At 39.5% G+C, this 25,947-nt stretch overlaps 1 protein-coding gene across 3 annotated transcripts in view; it reads left to right on the forward strand.

The window, feature by feature from the left end:
* Nucleotides 1–25,947, forward strand: part of NAV2 (neuron navigator 2) — a 429,887-nt gene that overhangs the window by 382,857 nt on the left and 21,083 nt on the right. For all 3 annotated transcript variants that reach the window (XM_014951613.1, XM_014951611.1, XM_014951612.1), the window contains 13 exons: nucleotides 2,487–2,954; nucleotides 3,986–4,051; nucleotides 5,297–5,341; nucleotides 7,509–7,669; nucleotides 9,715–9,903; nucleotides 14,606–14,658; nucleotides 16,427–16,450; nucleotides 16,570–16,644; nucleotides 21,631–21,714; nucleotides 22,327–22,438; nucleotides 22,932–23,077; nucleotides 25,240–25,248; nucleotides 25,651–25,823. In XM_014951613.1, the coding sequence (XP_014807099.1) occupies nucleotides 2,487–2,954; nucleotides 3,986–4,051; nucleotides 5,297–5,341; nucleotides 7,509–7,669; nucleotides 9,715–9,903; nucleotides 14,606–14,658; nucleotides 16,427–16,450; nucleotides 16,570–16,644; nucleotides 21,631–21,714; nucleotides 22,327–22,438; nucleotides 22,932–23,077; nucleotides 25,240–25,248; nucleotides 25,651–25,823 (1,605 nt within the window). The remainder of the gene's footprint in view (nucleotides 1–2,486; nucleotides 2,955–3,985; nucleotides 4,052–5,296; nucleotides 5,342–7,508; nucleotides 7,670–9,714; nucleotides 9,904–14,605; nucleotides 14,659–16,426; nucleotides 16,451–16,569; nucleotides 16,645–21,630; nucleotides 21,715–22,326; nucleotides 22,439–22,931; nucleotides 23,078–25,239; nucleotides 25,249–25,650; nucleotides 25,824–25,947) is intronic.

Genomic DNA, 25,947 nt, shown 5'->3' on the forward strand with positions numbered 1-25,947 from the left:
TTCCACTCTTGAATTTTCACCAGACTGTCTAAATAGTCATGTATTGAAATGTGTCACAGGTGAATTTGGCCTCGTCTGATTATTACTGAAGATTTTGAGCTTGATTTTGACAGTCAGTTGAGATGAGTTGTACACGTTGGTTTTTGCGTATTTCAGACCTGTAATTTCTTAATCCAGAATAAATTGGAATCTGATTGTTATTATGCAATAAATAAGAAGCCTTTGTAATGTTATAGATTCACCTGTGAGTCCGCAAACGTACGTAACTTCTATGCTGTCATAAACAGGGAAATTCTGTAATTCTACGATGAGGGCAATCACTGTCTCTGTTCTCTCAGTATTGCCTTCAGCTCCTGTATTACATATCCAGCAGGTCCCTTAAGTGAAACCATAGTTTATCTTGATGCATTTTATTATTAAATTAGGCCTTCATGCTTTGCAGTGTAAAATACACTGTTTTTCTGTTAATGAACCCAAAAACCAGCTGAGATATGTCAGTCCCTTGTCAATAGTAGTAGATGGGAGTAAACAAGTGGCCTTGCTTGTAGGGTATGGCCTTCTAGAGTTAATCTGTGTATTGATGTGACTGTCTTGCTGGGTTGGGTTTTCTCTGGACTGAAAGGAATGCTCTCCAGACCGCATCCTCTTCTGAAGGCGTTTGTTATGAGGTTGTGGTTCGACCAGACACCGCCTTTGGCAGCAACGTGCTTCTGGTTGTGCCGCAGTGGAGCATCCTTTCAGTTGTATTAGAGGTGCTGTGAAACAATTTGTGGAAGACGCTGTAGTTTAAAAACAGCTTGCAAAACTGTTGTGTGGGTGGTTAGGGTGATTTTTTTTTTCTAAGCAGTAGGATCCTATCTCTAAAAGCACAGTTCCCCCCAGTAGAACCGAGGAGGTGGTATGCAATGGCACAGGAGCAAGAATACCCTAAGCTGGTATTGCTGCTGAAGGTCATGTATCATGGCAGTACAGTTTGATGGTTTTCTTCATATCTGCTCTAATAACATTAGATAAAACCTAGACTCTAAATGTCTCTGAATCCCTGTAGGAATGGTTTTATCATTCATTGTCTAAGTCAGTGTTTCCTAATCAGTGAGGTGTCCAGGTGAACCAAGTTTGCCAGATCTGGGCTGGTTTGTGAATGTCTGCCTCCATCAGATTCTGAGAGGCAACAGGCATAGGATTATGAGATCGATGTTGATGGGCATCTTAGCCTGGTGCAGCAGTGTTGTCCAGGTGTGGCAAAGCAACCATCCAGTTGAGATGTGTTCCAGGCATCTTACACAGGTACCCTGGAGCTGCAGGTGGCACCCATGCAGTAAGTACAGTGCTGCTGGGCATTATGGCACTTACTGCACGTGTGCTGTAGGGTGCCCAGCTACATTCCACAGCCTGTGTTTCTGGGAAGTGTGGACCAAGTGACTTAGCGTGCGTGTGTTGTAGCAACAACCCGGGCATCCTGAGAAGCAGAGAAAGTTCTACTCAGTGCATACCCACCTGTAAGTCTTCAGGAGCTCTTGTATAGAATTGCTGTTCTACTCTGAGGACTCCAATAGATACCCACATTGAAAGATTTCATCCCTGATACTCCACACTGTTGATAAGAAAAAAGCAAATCCATATAGGTACGTGTGAGGGAAACTAAGGTTCCAAATGCAGTTACAGGAGCTCGGTGGCAGAAACAGAAGCAATGTCTTGGGGTGGATGTTTGAAGCTGGAGTCAAAAGTGACACGCTTCCTTCAGAACTTTGAAGATCGGTTTTAGAATGATTGATAACGTGGTCTTAAGCATGCGTAGTTCTAAGCACTTCGGCAAAAGTGATGCAAATTAGAGAAACAGCACTCATCCTCCTGCCACCGTGCTTTTAGATCCCCTTCTTTGCACACATTCTGGGACTTGGCTGGTCTTTTACTGAGCCAGTTCCAGGTGCCAAACCAGGTAAAATCTCATTCTACGCTCCAAAAACATAGTTTCCAGCCAGCTTGGCTCCTGAAATGAGACAAACCTACATTTGATACCAGTAAATACTTTTCCTGTTACATCCCAGCAAGTGCTGCTTCTGTGCAGAGCATTTGGTGATTTGCACAGAACTTGCCTGGACAGCAGGCTTTCGACCTCTAACATTCCATGCTTCAGATGAATTGGTGCTGTGTTTCTCTGGTATCCTTTTTCCTTAAGGAGCAGAAGACAATACGGCTGTATTTTAGTTTTGTGAAGCTGTATTTTGGCTTTGTGAAAGCAGTGTTTGATGATTCGGAGAAGAAACTCCTAAGATACATTTGAAGTTATCATAATTGTCTCTGGACTTTATTGAAGGGGGCGTGAATACAAGGACATTCATAAATATATAGTTGTGTATGTCAGTCTAGGATCATTTATTTGATGTTGGTTTTCTGAAGCTAAGAGGATATGTGGTCTAGATATAAAATATCGTTGCATTTAATATTCCGGTTTATGTATTTTTTCATGTTGTCTTTTTTGACAGGCTTTTTGGTGGCAAGCCTAGTAAACAAGTCCCCATCACAACAGCTGAAAATATGAAAAATTCGGTTGTCATCTCCAATCCTCACGCCACCATGAACCAGCAGGGTAACCTTGACTCACCATCTGGCAGTGGTATGCTGAGCAGCGGGGGCAGCAGTCCTCTGTATAGTAAAAACACAGATATGAACCAGTCTCCACTAGCTTCTAGTCCCAGTTCAGCACATTCGGCTCCTTCCAACAGTTTAACGTGGGGTACCAACGCCAGTAGCTCTTCTGCTGTCAGCAAGGATGGCATTGGATACCAGTCTGTCAGCAGTCTTCATACCAGCTGTGAATCCATTGATATCTCTCTGAGCAGTGGAGGTGGGCTGAGCCACAACTCCTCCGGTGGCTTGATTCCAGCCTCTAAAGATGATTCTCTGACTCCCTTTGTCCGAACCAACAGCGTTAAGACTACACTGTCTGAAAGGTTAGTAGGTTTTTCTCTCGTTTCCATTAAGCTTGTACGTATCTCAAATGTGAATGAAGTCCTGGCAGCAGGAGCCAATGCTGCAGTTAGAAATCAAGCTGTGTGTCTTAATAGCATTCAGTATTATCTTTTACTAGAACACACAGAGAAGCTCTTCCAGGCAAAGAGCCCAGTTCAGAGCAAGAGGGTGTGTTCAGGTGAGGTTTTTAATTTGCTGTGGTAGCCAATGTGACAACTTTTCTTTACTTACACCTAACATTTGAATTTTGCATCATATGTTATCCTTCCAAAGTGAATCTGATAGTGATATTAAAAAAAAAAACCCTCCACCATTGTTATCATTTTGATTTGAGAAGCCTGTTTCTTGTTAAACTTCTTTGCAACATTTGACAAGCTTTTAAACTGGAAGTCATGCTGAAAAGAGAAGTTCTCTGTCTCCCTACTCACTTGATTCCTCCTCGGCCTCTCCCTCCTGCCCCGTCCCATCTCCAGCTGCTCCCTCCAGCGTTATGGTCCAGGCATTCGTGTGAATGCTTGCTGAACCCGACTGGGAGATGGATCCAACTGGAAAATGATCTCCTGAATTGTATTTCAGCCTGATCGGTTCCCCAGCTCCTTACACGATGAGATTCATCGGTGTCTGTGTGGTCACAGAGTAGGAGCTGGGAGCAGACTGGCCAGGGAGGAGAGACCGGGACTGCTTTTTAGCATCAGAGCTGGATTAACGGCACATTGAGTTAACACGGGGATATAGCAGATGGTGACTTGCAGTGCATGCTCTCTGAGTGGCCTCTCGTAGAAGGCAGTAGTGCCACTGCAAGCATTAGAAATAAGCTACATCCTGTGTAATTGTGTAGTCAGGTAGCAAATTTTTTGTACTGGCATCTCAATGGAGAGAGTAAAGACTGAATATAACGTTCTGACAGTTTGGGTTTCTGCTTGTGCTTTATTATAAGTCCTTTCTGTTCTCTCCTCTTTTCATTCTAATATTCCTTCTCTTGTTTTCTGTCTTGTTGGACTGATTCTTCTAGCCCTCTTTCTTCCCCTGCTGCTAGCCCCAAATTCTGCCGAAATACTTTGCCCAGGAGACAGGACAGGTAATGCTGTCTCAGGACAAGGCTGTAGGTTTTGTTGCCCATCCCGGTGAAGCAAATTGTTTTGTGATGGACTGTGCTCAGTTGAGTCCTCTGCTGTGTTCATCGTCCAGGTGTGAACTGACACAAAGACATGCCAGTGAGAGTCCCCTCAAACCACCCCATCTATCTACCTAAATCAATCTGGACAATGGCCTATCGCAGAGTTGGCATGTTTTTGGTGTTGCTCTTGTTACTGGGAACATCTTTTGGTTTGTGGGGGTTATTTCCCCCCCACCTCATCTTTTTGCCAAAGGCAATTTGGAAGTCTTGCCCTTTTTTTTTTTCTATCAATGTAAACTCTCACTAGCATTTCAGCATTCCTCTGGCATGCTGCTTTTCCCACTGCCTTTCAGGCCTGTCTTTTTTGTTGTGAAGTCCCCGTGTCATTCAGTGTTGTCAGTCTTTTATTGGAGTTTGGCTCGTGAGTGTTTTGCAGAGACATGGGTACGTCCATCCTTGTAAAGATGAATGCTAAAGTTGGGAAAAGATTACCCAAATCTAAACATTCTAGCTCACTTCTATAATTTTAGTCACTCCCACGCTGTAATTTTGCTATAAGGATTGTTATTAACTTAATTCATTTAAGCACGTGGATATTTTCTTTAAAAACAAATTAACAGACTCTGCTCAGTTACAAGTTCACCGGTTGTTAAAACATAAACTTAAATATTTGGGTTTGGGATGGCTAACAGGTTCGTTTTACTTCGCTAATGGAATTTAATCTAAGATTTGAAAATTTAAACAGTCTGGGCTCAGTACTTCTACTGCTGTACTTTGCAGCTGCATAACAGTAATTAGCTGCATTCACTAAATGATGTCTGCTGAAAGAGATGACGGGAAGGTGGTTTGGATATGAATATTCTCATCAGTTTTCACAAGTAGTCTGCTTCATGCCTGCTGAAAAGCGTATTTTTAAGCATCCATTTGACATTTAAAGAACCATTTTTGTTCATTGTGGGTAGGAGAAATAGCCAAACCACACTGGGAGCAGATGAGATTTGTTGGCATGGTACCAGATGCATGTTTGTGCAAATCCACACCTGGGTAAGGAGGTTTTTGCATGTTTCCTAGGAAGGCCCCAGCACCTTTTCCTCTGAAAAGGCAATGCAGATGGTTGTACGTCTGTCCGTCCGTCCTTCTTGGTCCTGATCTTATTCCTTCCCTTTTGTTCTTCTCTGAAGTTCTTTTCTTTTAACTTTTCTGCAGCGACCCACATCTTGATAGGAACACTTTGCCTAAGAAGGGACTCAGGTATTGGTGTTTCCACACGATTTAACAGCTTTTGTTGTGGCTTTGGAGTTTGCTTTGTGTCTCTGTTGTGGCTGGTGGTGATGGTTGCAGTTTGCAAGAGGTGGCAACAGTATTCATTCCTTCTTTCTTTCTTTCTTTCTTTCTTTCTTTTATCCTCCAAGACCATTGACCACTGTGCTTTTTTTCATCCAGTGGCTTCTCCGCTTGAGCAAGAACTGTGGCTTTTGCTGGCTGAATTGCTGAAAAGCATCTCATAAATGATCATTGGGCTTGACTTGAAAATAATAATTTTGTAGCTTCTATGGCTATTACATGGAATGATTTGAGATAATTTTCACCCCTGGGGAACCTTGGTGTTGATACACAAATAGAAAAGGTTTTCAGTGTCATGCCAACCCTTTTAGGATGGGATTGGACATATAAATTGAAAAAAATATTTGCTTCATAGTACCTAAAAATATAGGGCTCTTAGAGATAACTTCTACTGTTCCAGAAAAGAACAGGAAAAAAAAAATATTCCCCAAACAAACTTTTGGCAATTGTCTTCTCATACATTTTGTCTATCTGTAAAGTCATGATTTTTATAACATAAAAAAACTGCACCACAAAGATTTTTCCATTGATACGAGCAATTCTAGCAAGATAATCAACATTAGGTGTGTTAATTAAAGGCTGGAAGTGTTAGAGAATTTAGAGAAGACATCTCAATTTAGAAAGTGACTTCTTCAGAATGGCTTCATGCAGCTTCTAGGATCACTGAGGTGGTGCCTTGAAATTGCAGCTGCAATTTTTCTGTCCTGTACACATTGTTCTTCACAGCAGCTTTATCCCATGAAGCCAAGTGCTAAAAGCCTTTCTTAAAATGGCATTTTGTTGAAAATGGTTCTGTGGTTCTCGAGTTTGTCTCTAATAAATACAGACTCTTTTTTTAAGACCAAAACATTTGAGTGCTGAAGAGGTAGGTATTAGTGCTGAAAAAAAAATATCGTTAAGTGTTAAAATAAAGTGACTTAATAAACTGTTAATGTGCAAAGTTTAAGACATGCAGATAGTCAGGGACTGTTGCTGAAGAGTTGAAGCATAAGCAGAAGAATGAACACATTTTTTGAAAGTAGTTTGAGGTTTTTGCTATGTTGATTATTGTAGCGTCCTCCTTGATTTAAAATAGTCTTAATAAGGGATAACTTACTGCAGAGTATTGAGTTGAAGAGAATGTAATGAATTAAACAGGTAATATCAACTAATAATAGGCTCCAAGTGTTTAGTTGTTGGGAGGAGAGCTGGTAACTAACTATTTCTCCAAAGCAGATGGCATAGCATAAGACAGACGCAGAAACCCATCGGCAGACGAGTGTTTCCACGATGCTCTTTCTGTTGATACCCGAACCTTATCACGTATTTCATGTAACACCGGTGGTAACATACCTATTTTTTTCAGCATATACAGAAGCAGGTTTAAAACTTTGCTTAAGCTGAAGCCAGTGGGTGTTTTGCCATTGATGTTGATGGAGACAATGTTTCCCCTATTTTCTTTGCCTTCAGAAAAGGCTAAACGTAGTCTCCTTTATGATGATTTAGTGCTATTAGTTTTGAACTAAATGGGATATACCTCCACAGACCTTTATATTAATGTCTGTGAAATATGAATTATAGGGTCACAACTTGTTTAAAAATCCTGATAATGGCTTTGTTGACTTGAATTTGGTTGTAATATGACAAAAAGCCAACTAAGCTTAGCAATACACCAAAATTTTAAAATAGTGATAGAATTTTGGCATAACCGAAGGAAAGGATTTCTAAATTATAGGTTTATTTTTCAATCATACATACGGAACACACACTGTATTTTATTCTACAGTACACAACTGCTATCTGTAGCTTTTTGTTAACTGCTAGTTTGGTTACTACTGAAGCCATAGGGAAGGAAGTTAGTTTGGTTTTTTTTCCCAAGCAGAAGTGGAATGAATTAGGAACAGCTTAGAACAGCTCCATAATCTAGAATTGTATTGGGTTTACATAATTTTAAATCTGTAAACTTCATATGAGAGTTCTTCCATCTTTCTTTCCCTCTCTCCCTCCCCAAGTCTTGTGACATTTCATGGTTGTTTTATTTTAAATTTTAAAAAAATGTCAAAGTTAATTTTAGAAAAACTGCTTGTTTTTGCAGGTATACTCCATCCTCCCAGCTCCGTAATCAGGAAGATGCAAAAGAATGGCTCCGGTCCCATTCAGCAGGAGGACTTCAGGATACTGCTGGCAATTCTCCATTTTCTTCTGGATCCAGCATAACATCGCCCTCTGGAACTAGATTTAACTTCTCACAGCTTGGTGAATAATTGTCTGTTTGGATAATCATAGCAATAGCTCGTGTGTCTTGAAAATAGCATATTACACAATATAATTTCCTTTCAGCGGCTCCAAGTCCCAGGTTCAACCTCAGGAAGCACTTTCATTGAAATGAGTGGGACTAATTAGCATTATTATCTTGTATGCCCAAAGGTGGCATACTTGCAGTAATCACTCTTTGCAAACACTTCTCTGAGAGTAATCAGATGCCTTCATATAAATTGTGAGCTATTCAGTAGAGCTATTTGTTAATATCACACGTTGGTGTGTTTAAAGGACTTAAACATTGCCTGCCTGTTTAGTAATATTGTTTTAAAATCCCAGCATATTACTTACTGTATGTGCCAGTCTCATCAGACTAAGATAATGAATGTATTTTTCAAGTGGTTTATTGGAAAATCGCACAAAGCTCAGTCTGAAATATATAAAAATCAGAAGAATTTTATGTCAGAATAAAGGCTATTCTTTCACTTAGTTACACTGATAAAAGTAAGCACTTTTAAGGAAATAACAATGTGATTGACTGGATACATAAAGAACTGGAGATTTTAGTTGACCATATCAGCAGTTGAAATAACCTGATTCAAAGTGCTAGTAGTGCTGTCTCTGATGTGGAGGTTAAATATTACTTACTTGCATTTGCAATTTGTTTAGGGATGCAAATCAGTCAAAACAGTGTATATATTGCCTTTTAAGCTGTCGCATTTGGAAGATACTATGTCAAACAGACATTTGCTGTTTCTTTTTGACTTTCAGAAGCCACTTTATCATTCTGGGAAAGACTTAATACACAAAATAGTTCAGCCTATACTTGTAAACTTCTTGTGAGGTGTGAATTTGCAGCAGTTTACAGGGGCATTTATTTATTTCTAGTGCAGTTTTGAGTTGCAACAGTGACATTTTTGAGCCTCGCATTGTTCTGAAAAGAACAGATTAAATAAACTGCTTTAAATAAATGCACACTTAACAACATTTCAGCTGAATATACACACGGTGTAATTACATTGCTAACAACTAACAAACTGTCATGAAAGTTCATGAAAGTAGCTTAATAGTAAAAAAAAAAAAGGTGTAGTCACAGACTTAGAAAGTTAACTCTTTATGGAGAATATTGAAGATTATTTACATTAAGAAGCTTCAAAAGTTATTTGGCCACAAGCAATTAACAACAACAAAAATAAATTATTTTTCTGTGTTCTTAAGAGCTTGGAGATAGTGGCATGAAGAGAGGCCCCTGTGTTTAATTTAATAGAAAATGTTGATTTAAAAGTTGAGCACCTTTAAACTGGATTATTGTATCTTCTACAATAGTCTGTATCACTTGGTGGTATGTATAGAAGCAGACAATTGCAGCACACCAAGAGGAATCTGCCAGTTGAACCACAATTTTGTTGTTCTCTTTTTTTTTTTTTTTCCACAAATCAACTAGTTCTTCATAAATAGCAAGAATAATTTTAGCACAAAAGTTCTTCCAAAAAAATGTGAAACTTGTGTGGACGTTTTGTACTCTAAACACTTGCTGGGAGAGTGTTGGCTTTTGAGTCAAAATTGATATTTTATAATTCTCCAGACCTCATAGTGGAAAGAAACAGTTCTGATATCTACAACTATTAAGAAACTAAAGCTCTTAAATTTGTGACTTAAAAATGTAGAAAAGTGTCATTTTCTGAGACCTTGAAGGCTTTGAAAGAAATAGTTCATAAGGCCTGTTCTATACAGGCAAAATACTAGTTTAAATTCCTTCAGGCATTTTCATCCTTTTTGAGGAAGGACTGTTCCAAATTAAATGAGGGTTAATGAGTTCATGCCTACAAGGTGTTAGTGAGTTGACTGAGCTTGTCTGTAGAAGCATAGACATATCACCTAGTGTTTAAAATGACCTATTTACTTGAGTAAGCCTGGAGAAGATGACGTCAAAAATCTGTGTCTTAAAGAAAAAAAAAAAAGTTTTTTGGTAGTTGCACAAAAATTAGGTATGAAAATTCGTGGTCACGCAAATAAATTGGTGTTTATTCTTGACTTTACAGCAAGCCCAACCACTGCAGCCCAGATGAGCCTGTCAAATCCAACCATGCTACGGACCCACAGCCTTTCCAATGCAGATGGTCCTTATGACCCCTATAGTGATACGCGCTTCAGGAACAGTTCGATGTCCCTGGATGAGAAAAGCAGAACAATGAGCCGATCTGGCTCGTTCCGCGATGGCTTTGAAGAAGGTCAGTAGAGTGGGTGCTGCACATGATTAGAAAATGGCATTCTCACATAAACCAAGTATAAATTTGGCACTTTTCAGTTCAGTATAGGGAGCGTTTCAGAGCACAGTTCTGTCTGTGTGGAGCTCTCAATGTTAGATAAAACTTTAGTCTTAGTCATCGTTACTTTGATGATATTCATTCAGTGACCCTTCTGGCACAGGAAAGCACATAAGTGTTGTGCCTAGGCCATCACTGTTCAAGAAATGATTTGAACACAACCTGCTCTTCATTTTTAGTGATCTCAGAATGACTCTAGTTCATGCTTAGGGTAGCATATAAAACTGTTTCCTTGAATAGGACTATTCTCCTGAACCTCTGCCTCCACAGTTCTGTTTGTAGTATAAATAATTGATACCAGCCAGACTGTTGTTTCTAACCTAGTTAATTTTTCCAGTACTTAATCTGTATTCAAATTGTCTTTACTTTTTATTTCTGCTGAATGTCCTGCGTGGATATCACGCAACTTCCACAGAAGGGACCTGAGTAGTTCTTCAAAACATCTAGGCTCTTCTTTGTAATTCCTCATTGTCTTTAGTTCCTCCTTGTCAAATATGCAATCGTACCTGAAGAAGACCATGTATATACAAGAAGAAAAAGTTATTTACCTATAAATAAATAATTAGTTTGGTTGCTACTGATAAGCAACCTTACGCTGTAGCAGGAGTAGCTATGAGCACACATTAAAACCGTCAAGTGTTGCACTTTGAGAAGTCAAGCATGGGGCGAGCTCTGGGAGTGGTTCATGGGAAGCTCTTTCAGCATTAGCTCTTTGAGTCTTAAATCTCCTTTCTGGCAAGGTTTGGGAGCTTGGTTGGCTATGAGGTACTTTATCACTACAGGTCACACAAGCCTTTGCTGTGTTGCTTCTTCCACTAATACCAGTGCCCCTTTGCTGCTGCTCTCCTAGAGCCAGGCATGCATAAGAGCCTCGCTTAAGTGCTTTTAGGGGCCTTTAGGAGTCACGAGGGGCCCTCCTGGAGATACTGGTTACCCCATCAGTTTCCTGCCATTGGAAGAGGTAGAAAATGAGTATTGGATACAGCCCTGGAAAGATTCGAGGCTAATTCATTATTGAATTTAGCCAATCTAACTCCATTACATTTCATTGTATTTTAGAGGCCTGTGTCCAGTTTTAGGCCTCTTTACCACAAAAGAGACAATTGAGGTGCTGGAGTGGGTCCAGAGAAGGGCAACGAAGCTGGTGAGGGGTCTGAAGAATAAGTCTTATGAGGAGAGGCTGAGGGAGCTGGGGTTGTTCAGCCTGGAGAGAAGGAGGCTGAGGGGAGACCTTCTCGCGCTCTACAGCTACCTGAAGGGTAGGGCGTGTAGAGAAGCTGGGGGTCGGTCTCTTCTCCCAGGTCACAGGAGATAGGACAAGGGGAAATGGCCTCAAGTTGTGCCAGGGGATGTTTAGGTTGGATATTATGAACCATTTCTTCACTGAAAGGGTTATCAAGCATTGGAATGGGCTGCCCAGGGCAGTGGTTGAGGCACCATCCCTGGAGGTGTTCAAAAGACAGGTTGACATGGTCTTCAGGAATATGGTTTAGTGATATTTTTTTTTATTGCTTATTTCTCATTTATTTTTTGTCAGGTTTAGATTGATGGTTGGACTAGATGATCTTTAAGGTCCCTTCCAGCCTAGACGATTCTATGATTCGTTTCTTATCAACTTCAACGGGGCCAGGATTTATTCTTAAAAGCCTTTTTTTCTTTTGTCTCCACTGTGTGGAGTCATGTTCCCTCACAGCACAGCATGTAGGTTGAAATGTTAGCCTTTCCGTACGTCTTTCTTTTGATCAGAAGGGTTTCAGGACTGGGGAGGTGCCAGCAGGACAGGCCTTCAAACTATCCATAACTTCAAGGAGAAAAAACACGGCCTAAAAACTGAAGTGGTCTCTTGGTTATCCAGTTTCCCCACTTCCCTGGCCATATGTCTTCCCCAGGAGCTGTGCGGCCTAGAGGGACGGGAATTAAATCCATTGTCGTTGGGATATAAATGTTTATTCCTTTTTGTACTAGTGACTGCAATACCTGTTGTTTTCTCTCCTCTTTGAACAGTTGGTCACAGCTAGACCATTTCTTTTCTAACATTAAAAATGATACATGATTGCATATGCATTTATAGTGCTTTAAAATAATAGCTCCAAAACAATTTGGGTTTGTAGCCTGCGTGCAGATGCATGTTAACTACAAAACACAGGAATCACATCAAGAGCATAACTGCCTTCAGGCTCCTAATTAAATAGCCTTAAAGTAGCCATCTGCAGATACTTTAAAAAGAAATTGCGCAAAAATATTAACTCCTTAGTTGTGCTTGAAACTAGAAATCTCAAATTATATACACATTCAAACAATGCGGTGGTGATGTTTTACAAGGCAGAAGTATGACTCCCAGAGTTCTACGTTCTTTCCCTTTTTTTGTTTTGAGTCTTTTTTCCTCCTTTAAAGTCCCAGCGTGATCTTAAAATTTCCAGTTGATGCTAATTGAAAATTCTTGTGTCCCAATCCATGGTAGGGAGATCTGTTTCTTCTCTGGCCAGTTGGTATGGTATTTTTTTGAATATATGTCTGTTAGTAAAAACGGTACAAAGGAAGAGTATAAAGAGGCTAACTAGGAAATGATGTTATATTCTCTGCATGAGTCCAATGGTGGCCTGCACTTTGGGTTTTCCATCTTGAAAATGGCGGTCCTAAGGGAAAGATGCAGGTAAAAAGAAAAGTGACAGGGAGAGCTTAAGTGCACAACATCTATGATATGGAGAGAGTTAGAATAGATTAGGTATCTTCAGTGTGGAAAAATGATGACTGAAAGGGAGGTGTTAATATATAATTTAGCGCATTACAAAATGGTTGGTTACCCATTACTTCTCATATCACGGGAGTGTCGAGACACTCAAGGAACTTACTGACTGGTTCAGCAGCCTGTCTAAAACAGCTGCAAAGAATTATATTTCTAAACGCAAGAAGAGGTTTTTTTAATTACAAAATGTGTCAGTGGATTCAGAAGCAGTTAAGCAAGTTAAGGGTAGAGGGGTCACAGCAACTGTGAAAAAGAATGGGCTGCCTGCAGTTTCCATCTCAGGAATTTCCATCTCTGCTGATTCCCAGAAGATGCAAAGGTGTATCTGGGGAAAGATCACTGGGTATCCTCCTTCTTGCATGCTTTTCCCTAAACATGTGCTGCGGTCGCAGCCAGAGATGGAGCCCACGATTAGGCAGCCCTTGGATCTGACTCACACTAGTTATTTTTATGTTCTTAATGCAGTAAAGTCTTTAACATCTAACTATAAAGATCATTTTAATTGAAAATATTATTAACCAGAAAAAGCAAACGGTGTGAGGTTTTTTTACTTTCTTGTGGTTTTTTTAAATTGTCTTAAATTCCTCCAGAAGCCAACTTAGACTTTGTTTACTTCTTTTTCCAGTCTTGCCTTAGGATATAATGTCAATGGGAAAGCAGAACCCATTTATTATGAACGTAAGAGAATTGCAGTAGGTAATTAGAGCAAAATGGCAGCTCTTCTAAACTTTTTTTTTTTTTTTGGCTGGAGGATCTAGATGAAAGAAAAAGCGATTTAACACAATTTCATTTGATTTGTATGAAGTTCCTGAAGTTTGAATGAAAGTTTCAGTTAAATGTATTTTGTTTCTAAAAATAAAAATAAAGGAAAGGTAATTTTGCATGTTTCAGTAGCAGAAAGAATAGCTTCAGGTAGTTTTTTTTAATAGCATAATCAAAAATAAAATGATGTTATATGTAAATCCTAACACTGGTGTGATGGTAGCAACATTGAGAATCAATGTATATGTATGTCTTTTACTGAGTGTATATTTAAATGCAAAAACTGCTTGAAATGGATTCTTTTCCGGTTAGGGTTTTGTAGCCATGTTTTCACTCCAGTAATTTTTCTATGAGAGGATTAACTTCACTTGCTTGAAGAAATGTCATTGCTTTAAAGAAAGACCATAAAACCCTACAGGTCTAGGGAACGTTCAGCTCATCAATGCCTGTGATTGATGCATTTAGCAGAAGGGAGATACAGCTGCATTCAGAGGAGAGTTCAGAGCCCCAGAATTAGGCAATGTTTTCTGCCCTGGGTGCTCCACATCTTCTCCTGGAGCATCTGGTTACGTACTGGAGCTGGGTATCGTGTCCTTCTCAGGACTTCTCCGTCTTGGCCTACTGCTTAAAGAAAACAACCCGCCCCCTCAGTCTCATCTAAAACTGAAGATGAAGTACTTAGATTTACTTTTGCAATCTCTTCTGCATTTCAGTGCATTCTTTGGTATTTTTATCTTGAGTAAGCCCTTTGGCAAGAGTCTTAAGATAAGCTGTCCAGAGAAATATTTATTTCTGAACAAATATTCATCAAAATTTCTCTTTTTAATCTTCTTGACCACCCCTCATTTTCCCAAAACCAAGTATTATTAAATTGTTAAAACTACCTTACCAAATCACACTTTATAGATTGTATTACCTGGCCATGCATTCTTCAAACTCTACATTATTGGTGCAATAATACAATTAAGCTTATGATAGATGATGAAATTTGTGGAAGTATTTCTTCACTAGGCTGGTCTTTGGCAGTGGATGATCTATGATGATTCTACTGTGTGGTTACTGTATTTGTATTCACTGTGTTTATTTTCTTTCCTTTAGTGCATGGTTCTTCTCTCTCTTTGGTGTCCAGTACATCATCTATTTATTCAACAGTGAGTATAATGAAATGAACAATTCGGTTTACTAATCAAAATTATTGAATTGACTGGTCTTATTGTGCTAATTATTTTTGCCATTCAAGGAAGAAGGAAAAAAAGTGGTTTTCATTTGATTGTGTTCCAAATGCTAGCTGTGAAAGGAATGTTTACATTCAAAAAGATATCTGTGGGTATTTAGCAGTATCCTCATTAAACAGAGACATTAATGGCCTGAAAGCAGCAATCTATTTTTTGAGTCAGTGTTTTACAACTACGCTAAATAGGATTTGCTACAAAGGACCTCAGTAGATCTGAGGAGGTTTGAACTTCGTTACCTAAAGCACCCCAAAATGTGCTGAATAAAGTCATTCCAGCCTTGTATTAATGATCTGCTACTAAAGAAGTTTGAGTAAGTTTGTTAATGCATGGATTTTAATAATTCTAAAGAAGTCAATATTACTTTTGCTCAAAAAGTTATGTATTCATTTACATTGTCTGATCCTAAAATGAGGCTTATTGGAGTTTGAAAATACAGGGGGCCTACAAGGAAGCTGGAGAGGGACTTTTTATATGGGCATGTAGTGATAAGACAAGGGGTAATGGCTTCAAACTGGAAGAGGATTGATATAGATTAGATACTACATAGGAAGACACTTTTCACTCTGAGGGTGGTGAGGCACTGGAACAGGTTGCCCAGAGAAGCTGTGGCTGCCCCATCCCTGGAGGGGTTCAAGGCCAGGCTGGATGAGGCTTTGAGCAACCTGGTCTGGTGGGAGGTGTCCCTGCCCAGGGCAGGGGGGACAGAACAAGATGATCTTTAAGGTCCCTTCCAACCCAAACCATTCTATGATTCAGTGATAATAAATTGAAAAAATACTACCTCTCAGTATTGACCTTACCTCAAGCAAGGTCCATAGGAAACCAAAGCAGGTAACGTATTGGAAGGATGGAAAGGACATTTTCCTCTGGGCTGGTGTTTATAACCATGAGAGACACCAGGAGAGTACTCAGCAGCTGCTGCCTAAGGTTCTGGTTTATGTGCTTGCTGCCCAAGTGCCAGTGTCTCTTAATAGTGTGGTTTGATGGGTTTAATGTTCATGGTGGCTGGTAGTAGACATGTTTACATAAGGACAATGGAGTGTGTAACTTCCTACCGCATACTTTCTCTTTAGCTGATAACTTTGGTTAGAAACAAGCCATAGTAGCCACAATTTTATCATGCAGACTGCAACAGATGGTCACTATATCCACTTTGCATCCTCAGATAGCTAGTTGTGTGTCCTCAGTTTTTCATCACCACAGTGCTTAGGCACTCCCAAATGGGAGTAATTTATTTTTTTTTCCACATCATTTTGGAATGCAAAAACATGATCACTATCCGATGGAAAGCTGGAAATGGGAGGAAGGGAATTGCCTTGTATCAGCTGTGTCCTATGACAGTCCTGGCTCTTCAGAGTCTTGCACAGTCCCTTATGCATGGACCCAGGACTTCACCCTTCCATGGTTCGGACTCAGAGGTGCACTGGTGGGCAGGCTGGGAAATGGAGCCCAAATTCCTTCCTGTAGGAAGAAGTACTGTACAAGCAGCCTGATTTCTTTTTCCTGAAGAGTAAATACATTTGGATATTATCGTAGATTGAATATGGATGTGGGAATCCAAAATAAGGAATTCACATTCGAGTTTTTGAAATGCAAAAAAAAAAAAAAAGAAAAATTTGATAAATGTGTAAGGCTGGCTATGTTGTAACATCCTCATGTGTTTTCCTCCACTTTTCTTTTTCAGCCTGAAGAGAAGTGCCAGTCAGAGGTAAGAGCACATCATGTTTGACAGGCATGAATGTTCTATCAAGACACTCTGCATTTGGTGTCTTGCTATTTTATTTCTCCATATTATGGTGCAGTAAAGTGCTCTCTTCAAATACATAGATTCGCAAGCTACGAAGAGAGTTGGATGCATCCCAAGAAAAAGTGTCAGCTCTGACAACTCAGTTGACTGCCAATGTGAGTACAACTCTGAGAACACTGACAGGGAATGCATTTAATGCAACTACCACCCCAGTTTTTCTAAATGACCAAAAGATTTAATGTGTCTAACGTTCTGTTCACATCACCTGTGTGTTTAAAAAAATAACTATGTGCGTGTGGATCCTTTCCAAAAATAACATCCTCTGTCCTACTGAATTGTCTTATGCTTTTCTTTAAATACTGAATTATAATATTCATTTGGCTTTAAATATATGTAAACCACTTCAGATCTTGAGAAAATCATTGAAAACACTGTCTTTTTTTATAAATAGTGTTGTGTTTTGTTATTTGGGTGGGATAAGATACAGATTAAGGTTATAATCAATAGGATTAAAAATTACTGAAAATATGGATTGAAATGTATTATACTTAGCTGTTGCATAAAGATCTAGGTTAATGACATGATAGGTAACAGTGACATAAGGGGCTCTGGGAACAAATTTACAGTTACAGAGCGGGCATAGCTGATTTTTACCAGTGTAGGCCATAGTTCTGCTTGTTTCCTCTTAGGAATTTGATGAGTAAGTTATGTAAGACACTTGGGAAAAAAAGTCTTGGAAGGCAGGAGGTGTTGAGGCAACACTATGTGTGACCCTGAGCAAGTTTATTTGCATGCTCTGTGCTGCAGTCACAGATAGGAGAAACCTGCAAAACAGAAGCTTGTAAGAAAAAGAAGCAATCCTAGAGTAAATAAGCTACAGATGAAAAGTCATCAGATCGGATCACACTGACATCCTGGTTTGTGGGAATGAATAAACATGGGAACACATGCTACTGAAGAGGACGTTCCTGTCCATCAGCTCTCTGAACAGGCGGGATATGAAACTTGGCACAGTAAAGGGCAGCTTTCTTCTGAGCAGTAACACCTATCACAAGAAGGATTTGAGGGAAATCTACTGTGGTGTTCACTGCAGGCATTGCAGAGCTTCATCCAGCTTGCAAAATGGAAAAGCAAAACCAAGAACATAGGGAAATCAAGTAAAAGGGCTTTGACTGCGTGTAACCACTTAGTCACTTTCCCAAGAGGAAAAGAAAAGAATTTTTTAAATCTTCCAAAAATTAAATCTTATGTTTGCCTTTCAAATACAAGGGGACTGGATGCATGAGTTGATTTTCATCCAGAAGCTTCTTTGACATGTGAGAAATTAAGAACCAGGTTCTCTTGCATACGTTTTTTTCTTTTTATGTTGCTAAATAACCCACCTTGTGGTTTCTATAACAAAGAACTTCTCAGCTGTGCAACTCATCTAGCTCAGCCTTAGCTTTGTCACATTCTTCTGCTTACGGTGCTTGGGTTCAGTGGGCTGTTCCTCAACACAGAAGTTAGTGCCTGGCTCCAAGAGCAGTGAGTAGCACATGGGGCTGTGTGCCTGCCCCACCTGCCATTCCTTTGCCCAAGAAGTCATCTGTGGTTACTACAACTCTCTTTGCGGAGAATAGTTTTTAACTTAGTTTGGTTTTAATAGTTTGTTTGGGAATAAATTGGTTTTTCGCTTGTTTCCTCCCCCTCTCACCCCAAAAAAGGTAAGCATTATTTATTTCTTGATAATATTCCACTCCTGCTTCATTTACTTTTCTAAAATTTTGGGATGTTTTATTCATGCTATTTAAACTTCTTAGACTTCAGCCTATTTGTCGATAAATCAGCTACAGTCTGTTGCAGAGATGTTACTATAACTATCTTAGTAATATATTTCACTCTCTAGCCATCTCTTTTCAGAGAACATACTCTTTTCCATGTAAAATGCCAGGTCTGCTCCAAAAAAAAAATTAAGACTAGTAAGTGCTGTTTGTTAAGACACTGCTTTATGAACATATCCTTTACATAAGATTTTTTTTTTAAAAAGAACGCTTTTAACTTAGGCAATTTGAATTCATCTGTTTATTTGATTTATTATTTTTTCCCTGAATTTTCCTGTATAGACACTGCAACTTTTGATGCTTCTTGGCCTGTCAGGGTAAGAATTTTGAAAAGGTTGTGCTCCAGCTAGGAGGTGAAGATAACCCTTTTCCATAGCTCACTGAACAATTTCCTGATAGGAATAATTTCAAGGGGCCTGATATGGTAAAACTTTTTCTTGAGATTCAGGTCAAAGTATGAAGGGTTTCTATCCCATTATTTATCCACGCAGTCCTGCTTGCCCATTTATTTTTTGCTTTTGTAAAGTATTGCTGAGGATTCCTGGATATCAGTTTTGTTGTTCCCTGTTCATCCTCCCCAGCAGAAACTTTGCAGTCTGTGTTTTTAAAATAAACATTTAGATTTTCAAACATGCATAGTGTGAGGGTTTACATTACTTTCTCCTATTTTCTCACAGTCTCAGCTCTGCTTATTTTCATAGGGGCTGATGGGAATGAGAGGTGCACATCCCAGTGTTATTGTACTGCTCATGTTTGTTTTCATTGCGAATGTGAGAACAGTTATTTAGGATAAGTCAGCTGTGTACTGATGATGGATAAGTCTGGATTAGCTCTGTGAAAGATTTTGCTATTCTGTATATATTTAGGGGAGACATTGTCCTTTTCCGCTTAAAAAGATTTTGCACACTTTTACTTGTCATTGTGTGTATAGGTTTATTTTTAATAGGGACATAAAATACTATTTGTCCTGGTTAGTGTAGATAATTATGGCTACTGAAACAAATATATATTGAACTATGCCTTTGTTCATTTGCATATGTAACTTCATATAGATGGGTAGATACAGAGATAACTTCCTGACACAACTGGTAGGTGAGCCAACCAGGGGAGACGCCTCGCTGGACCTACTGCTCACAAACAGAGACTAGTGGGACATGTGGTGGTCGGAGGCCATCTTGGGCTTAGTGACCATGAAATGGTCAAGTTTTCAATTATTAGAGAGGTAAAGAAGTTAGCAAAACTTCCACCTTGGACTTCCAGAGGGCAGACTTTAGCCTGTTCAGATCACTGGTTGGGAAGGTCCCTTGGGAGGCAGCCCCTGAAGGACAAAGGAGTTCAGGAAGGCTGGGTGTTTTTCAAGGAGGAAGTCTTAAAAGCTCAGGCACAGGCTGTCCCTGTGCACTGTAAAGCGAGGGAAAAGACCAGCCTGGCTGAACAAAGAGATAGGGTCACAGCTCAGGGGAAAAAGGAGTTTATCACCTTTGGAAAAAGGGGCAGGCCACTCAGGAGGGTTACAAAGGTGTAGTAAAGTTATGCAGGGAAAAGATTAGAAAGGCCAAAGCCCAACTAGAACTCAACTTGGCCTTGGATGTTAAAAACAATAGAAAGAATTTAAATAAGTATATATAAAGAAGAGGATTTGGGAGAACCTCCATCCTGTATTTAATGTGGGATGTAACACAGTGACAAAGGATGAGGAAAATGCCTTTTTTTCCTTAGTCTTTAGTAGTAGGTTGTTCCCTGAGTACCCTGGGCTGGCAGACAGGGATGGGGAGCAGAATGAAGCCCCCAAAAACCAAAGTGGGGTGGTGAGGGACCTGCTCCAACACCTGGATATAAACAAGTCCATGGGGCCAGATGGGATCCACCTGAGGGAGCTGGGGGAGATGCTCACTGACATGAAGGACACCCAGGGGATCAGGCCCAGCCAGCACGGGTTCACTGAGAAATCTCCACCTCTGTGACCTACAGCATCTTTTTGCCTTAAATATCCACAATAGTGATCTAGTTGGAGGGAAGTTTCTGCCTGGCTTTCCTCTATCTAAAAACTTGCTTTAAATTTTATTTACTGTTTTCTATTTTATTTTACTTTTTGGAGTGTCCTCCTAAAACTTAGGAGTAATGTTTTGGGGTTTTTTATATTATTTGGGAAAAGACTTAAAACTTTTTTTGAAAAGCTTTGTGGCAAGAGTTACCTAAGCTCTCTGGGCTCTACCTGAAAACTATCACTAAGTAACCTTACACTTACTAATAATGGCCCACATAAAAAGTCAAAGATTAAGTCTGATTTCAAAAATGAACAGCAGAAGATATTTAGAAATATGGATAGGTGGATCTCTTTTTCCTCTCTATATTTTGTGACAGGAGGTCTTTTCATGTTCCTGCTTACAATAGATTGGGGACCTGGCTAGGTACCAAAAAGGCACAGGAGGATTTTATTGGTTATCAGGAATACTTTCAGGGGACAAAGTGTCTCTTAAAAGCTTCAGTCACTTAATCTGTGAGATGTTTCCAAAAAAAAAAAAAAAAAAGAAATCTAATATGTCTCTCTGTTTCAAGAAAGTGTCAAAATGTCTTTTACGTTTATCTTTAAACAGCTGAGATAAGTACATGAACTGCATTAGTTTGAGATGTGGCTCTTCAAAGGACCCAAACTCCTCGGGACTCAGGAGGTGTTTTTTTTGTTCTCAGTGTATTCTGAATGTAGGGTTGCACATTTTAGAGATTAAATGAGAATTATGAATTCAGTTGAATTCAAGTTGCAATTACAAATGAGTGGGGAAAAAAAATATCCCACTTTGCTGCTGTGTTAGAGCACGTCTGAGACAGCTGTCCTGGCTATTGAAATCACAGTATCAAAGAAGTGGATGTAGCAGCTGACTGAGGAGCCACCTCCAGGAAATCTGCTACTGATGTGCCAGGTCACAGTGTTACTCCTACATCTGGGCTTTCTAAAGTGTTTGGTGGCAGCTGCTGCCGAGCAGGATGAGGTTTATAGCCTAAAACTGCATCATTTCATAGTGTGCTGCTAGCATTAGCTGTACATGAAAGGGCTGTCATTTTCTAAAACGCTGAAATTGGTCTGTGTTACCTTTTGACATTTCTAATTTTCCACAATTAAATTGTTCCTGATAATTTGTTTACAAACATGTTCAACAACGTATGCTTTACTCACCTGACCTTTTCTAATCAGTGTGATTTTCTCCATAACATTTACACAAGAAACAATGCAGTGCAGGAGGCAGGCCATTTAAATACCTGCAGAAACATTCTAGTTTTGGGAGGAGAGAACAAACTACTTCTGTGTGGTTGAACTTTCAGGCTCACCTGGTGGCGGCATTTGAGCAGAGCCTGGGGAACATGACAATCAGACTGCAGAGCCTGACAATGACAGCGGAACAAAAGGCAAGCTTGAAAAGTATTTGGGGAAGGCTTTAACTTGTTTCCACCATTGCTGCTCATGCTCCTTTTGTAGTTGTGGGGTGGAAAAAAAAAACATAATCACATACGCTGTTTGCCATAGTTTCCTCAATTGTGGTGATGAAGTAAAATGTAATAAAAATTTTATATAGAATACTTTATTTCCTTACTGGGATGTTGTGACAACTAATCAGCTGGTTGCTATAAATTGTTGCTTTGGACACAAGTCTTCAGTATTGCATATTTTTGTAAGAAATTTCTTCCCAATGCATCCACATGTTCAAGAGAAGCATCAAGAAAAATCCTTGCAAGACAGGCAACCTTGGGTTTTTGGAGAGCGTACTTGAATGATGCATTATCTCTGTATTACAGAGCACGTACATTTTTAAATATCGTAATAACCAAGCTATTTTGTAGCCTGTTGGGTGCACTTCCCCAGGCAAACCAAACCTCATTTTCATCTCCTTGTACATATTTATTTCATAAATTCTCTGTCTATTCACTACCAATGCTCAGCTTGAAATGTGGCTTTTTTGAAACAGTTAGGTACCATAAGCGTTTCCCCATGTATCACCGTTTTGGTTTTTGTTGTTGAAGGACTCGGAACTGAACGAGTTAAGGAAGACTATTGAACTACTGAAGAAGCAAAATGCTGCTGCCCAGGCTGCCATCAATGGAGTCATCAACACACCTGAGCTCAACTGCAAAGGTGGGAAGCGAGCACCACATATAGCAACTGTGCAGTGCTCATGGGACTTCAGACCTCTTGGTAATAGCTGATGCAACCGTCGGAGATCAGTCTTGTCTTATCACCACGCTCTACTTATTTGTTCTAGTATCGTGTGGGGATTTGAGATGGGTATCTGTGTAAATAGTGCGGTCAATTCTACGGGAGTAAATGGACATGTTGGGCACAAGAGAAGGCATTTTGACAAAGCTTTTCCACCTTCAGTGTGAGCTCACTGAATTTACTGTGAGCATTTGGTAATTCACCCTCCTAGACACTGATGTGGAGCAGGGGGGAGCAGAGATCCCCATTTCAGAGCGGTCAGACATGTGGCTTTATTGTCTTTTTCAGTAATTTCCAATATAAAACCTGAATGCAGTCCCGTTTTATCTCACTTCTCTTACTTATCCCAGGAATTCACACGTATATCAGATTTCTTAACACAATTTTGACACCGCCTTCATTTCATATTCAGGACCTGGAGCTGCTCAACCCACCGACCTGCGGATCCGAAGGCAGCACTCCTCGGATAGCGTCTCCAGTATCAACAGTGCTACCAGTCACTCCAGTGTGGGGAGCAACATTGAGAGTGATTCAAAGAAAAAGAAGAGGAAGAACTGGGTGAGTGTGTTTGAACAGATTGAGTGAGTTTTATGTAAAATTGTCAGAACATGCACGGTGAAATCAAGCCGCTCGGCTCCTCCTTCCTCCCCTCATGCAGTAGGTCAGCACAAGGACGATGCACTGGTTAAATCCTGTGTAAACTCTCTTTTGAAGGCTTAATTGAGTCGTAAGTGATGTGTATGCTTGTGTTGACTCTGCCTAGGATTGAATTTTAGCTGAACAGCCAAAAGGCCGGTCTTAAATTAGAAATAGCTGTCAAAGAGCAGTTCTGGCTAAAAGTAATATGGTGTCCAACCCCTTAGGGAAAACTCAACGTCTGTTATTAAAGTAAAACAAATCCACAATGAGAGATCATTCTTACTGTTGTTTTTTCTTGGCTTGTAAGTGAACATGTTAAACACTTCAAGAACTCTGTTTTGAACCTGACTGTGGAGTTCTATAACAAAAAAAACCCCAATCTTTAAAAATTTATTGTGATGGACATGTACTTTGCAAGATTTTGCAATACTTACCTTTCATTTCCCATTTTTCCTTCTTTGCTTGTCATGTACTGTGTGCAAGGTACCCTGTACTGGAGGAAAGGTACATTATATTAAACTCCATTTTGAATTAGACCATAACTGCCTTAGTGACCTAGTCTCATTGTAGTTTGGACTAAAGCCTCTAGATCCTTTACTGTAGCCAGTAAAGCCATCCACCCCTTCCTTCCCACTGAATTTAAATCTCCCTGGATCTTTTGGATGTACCAGTAAATCTGCATAGCTACAAAATAGGGTTTGAGCTGGTGAAAAATTGGTTTGTATTTGCACAGTGTCCTCTCAGAAATGTTTAAGAAGCTCCTGAAGCGTAAGAAACAGCTTCCCAAGCAGGTTCTTGGTTTTATTCCTCTCTTATTCCCATGGTTTCATTGGGATATCTTGCCAGCTCCTTCATAACAGCAGTATTCCTACTCTGCTCCTTAAATGATTGGTCGAATGGAAACGACATCATCTCCAAATCCTTCTTGTGCTGGGTTATGCCTTAGTTATAGACAAAGTAAATTGCTAGCAACTCTTGTGCCACAAACATTTTGTAATCATTAAGCTTTAGTTAAGATAAACAATTTTAAATTTTTGCTTTAACTCCTATTTGTTATTATCACCAAGTAGGTATTATCCTACACCAGCCTACACTTCTTTTTCATCAGATGACTATTTTTAAAGAAGGTTAAGGAAACATCTCCTTATTATAAAGAGAAATAAAGTTTTCATGAAGTAGAGGAAACAGGACAGTATTTTATGTTGTTATTAAAAATCAGTACATCATTGCTGTAAAATGAAAATTGAAAATTAAGTCAATAATTTACTAACAAAATAAGTAAGTTGAGTCTGATTCACACATTGTTTATTCCACAAATACTGAGGCAGTTCCCAGCCATGATCTTTTTCTTATTTATAGAAACAATGCAGCTGTCCATTCAGGGCTGAAACACCAGATTTTCAACATTTCTCACTGTAGGAGACTTTGTCTAGTTTAAAAATAACTTTCAGCTCATATTAAATCAGCCTGTTTACAACACGTAATTTGTATTAAAAAATGTTCATAGAGTATCCCGAGTTGGAAGGGACCCGTGAGGACCATCAAGTCCAAAACCTAAGTCTACACGGGGCAGCCTAACAGTTAAACCATGTATCTAAGAGCATTGTCCAAATGTTTCCTGAACACTCAGGATAACATCTGTTTAATCACATGAATATTCATTCTTTTTTATTATTTGGAAAATAGCTGTCACATTTAAAAAGGTTATTGCAGTTGCAGGTAGGTAGAGAAGATTCAGTTTTTTTCACCTGGTGAAATACATTTTCCTGCAAGGAAAATCACAATATTAACTTGGCTTTTAGCCAAAACATTCTGTCTGAGCTCAGGAGAAAATATAATTTAAATAGTCAAGAGGTTTCGGTCCAGTGGCTCCCTCAAGTTATGCAAAAAATGACCGTGTGTTGTTTGAAACACCTGGTTTTGGAAAATACAGGCTTCCGGTTTTAAAGTAACTTGGTCTTTGTTGATTATTGGTCATGTTTGTCTTAGAAGTCCAAAGCTTTCCTTATCACTGGCTTTATCTGTTAAAACATGTCTTTTTTCCTTCCCCCACTTCCTTTTGCTTGTGCTTCCTCCGGCAGGTCAATGAGGTAAGGAAGACCTACTTTAAACTATGAGATACGAAGCTAACCCGTGCATTCACATCACTAACGGTTCCAACACCATTAACCTTGGCTGAGCCACGTTACCTTAGAGCTGCGAGTTGCTACACCATCGCTGTAAAGCTTGTTGCACTGAGCAGAATTTGCTATGAAATCATTGTCTTAGGAAGCATTCATATCCAGCCCTATTGACCTTATTAATCTTATAAAATAGTTTAAGGAAAAAAGAGCTTTTTTATTCTTTTTTTTTTTTTTGTTACCTGTATTAAAATACGTGAGTATGGCTGTATCTTTTGGAGTATTTGCATGCTAGAGTTTTTACTCTGTGACTTTTTTTGCCTGTTTTGATTCTTAATGATGTGCCTCCTGTTGTGGTCTTGTTTTTTTCAGTTACGCAGCTCCTTCAAGCAAGCTTTTGGTAAAAAGAAGTCTCCCAAGTCAGCATCTTCTCATTCAGATATTGAGGAGATGACTGATTCTTCGCTACCTTCTTCACCAAAGCTACCACACCATAACTCCACCGTTTCAACACCATTGCTGAGAGCTTCCCATTCCAATTCTCTGTAAGTGATTTTTAAATAGAAAATGGAGTGAAAGGCATCTTGCTGCATTGATAGAGAAAAAGAGAACTATCATGCTTTGGAGAGATCCCATGTTTTCCATGGTAGCTTTGCAGGACAGCTCTAG

The sequence above is a fragment of the Calidris pugnax genome, unplaced genomic scaffold, assembly GCF_001431845.1.
Source record: "Calidris pugnax isolate Ruff unplaced genomic scaffold, ASM143184v1 scaffold183, whole genome shotgun sequence".
Lineage (NCBI taxonomy): Eukaryota > Metazoa > Chordata > Aves > Charadriiformes > Scolopacidae > Calidris > Calidris pugnax.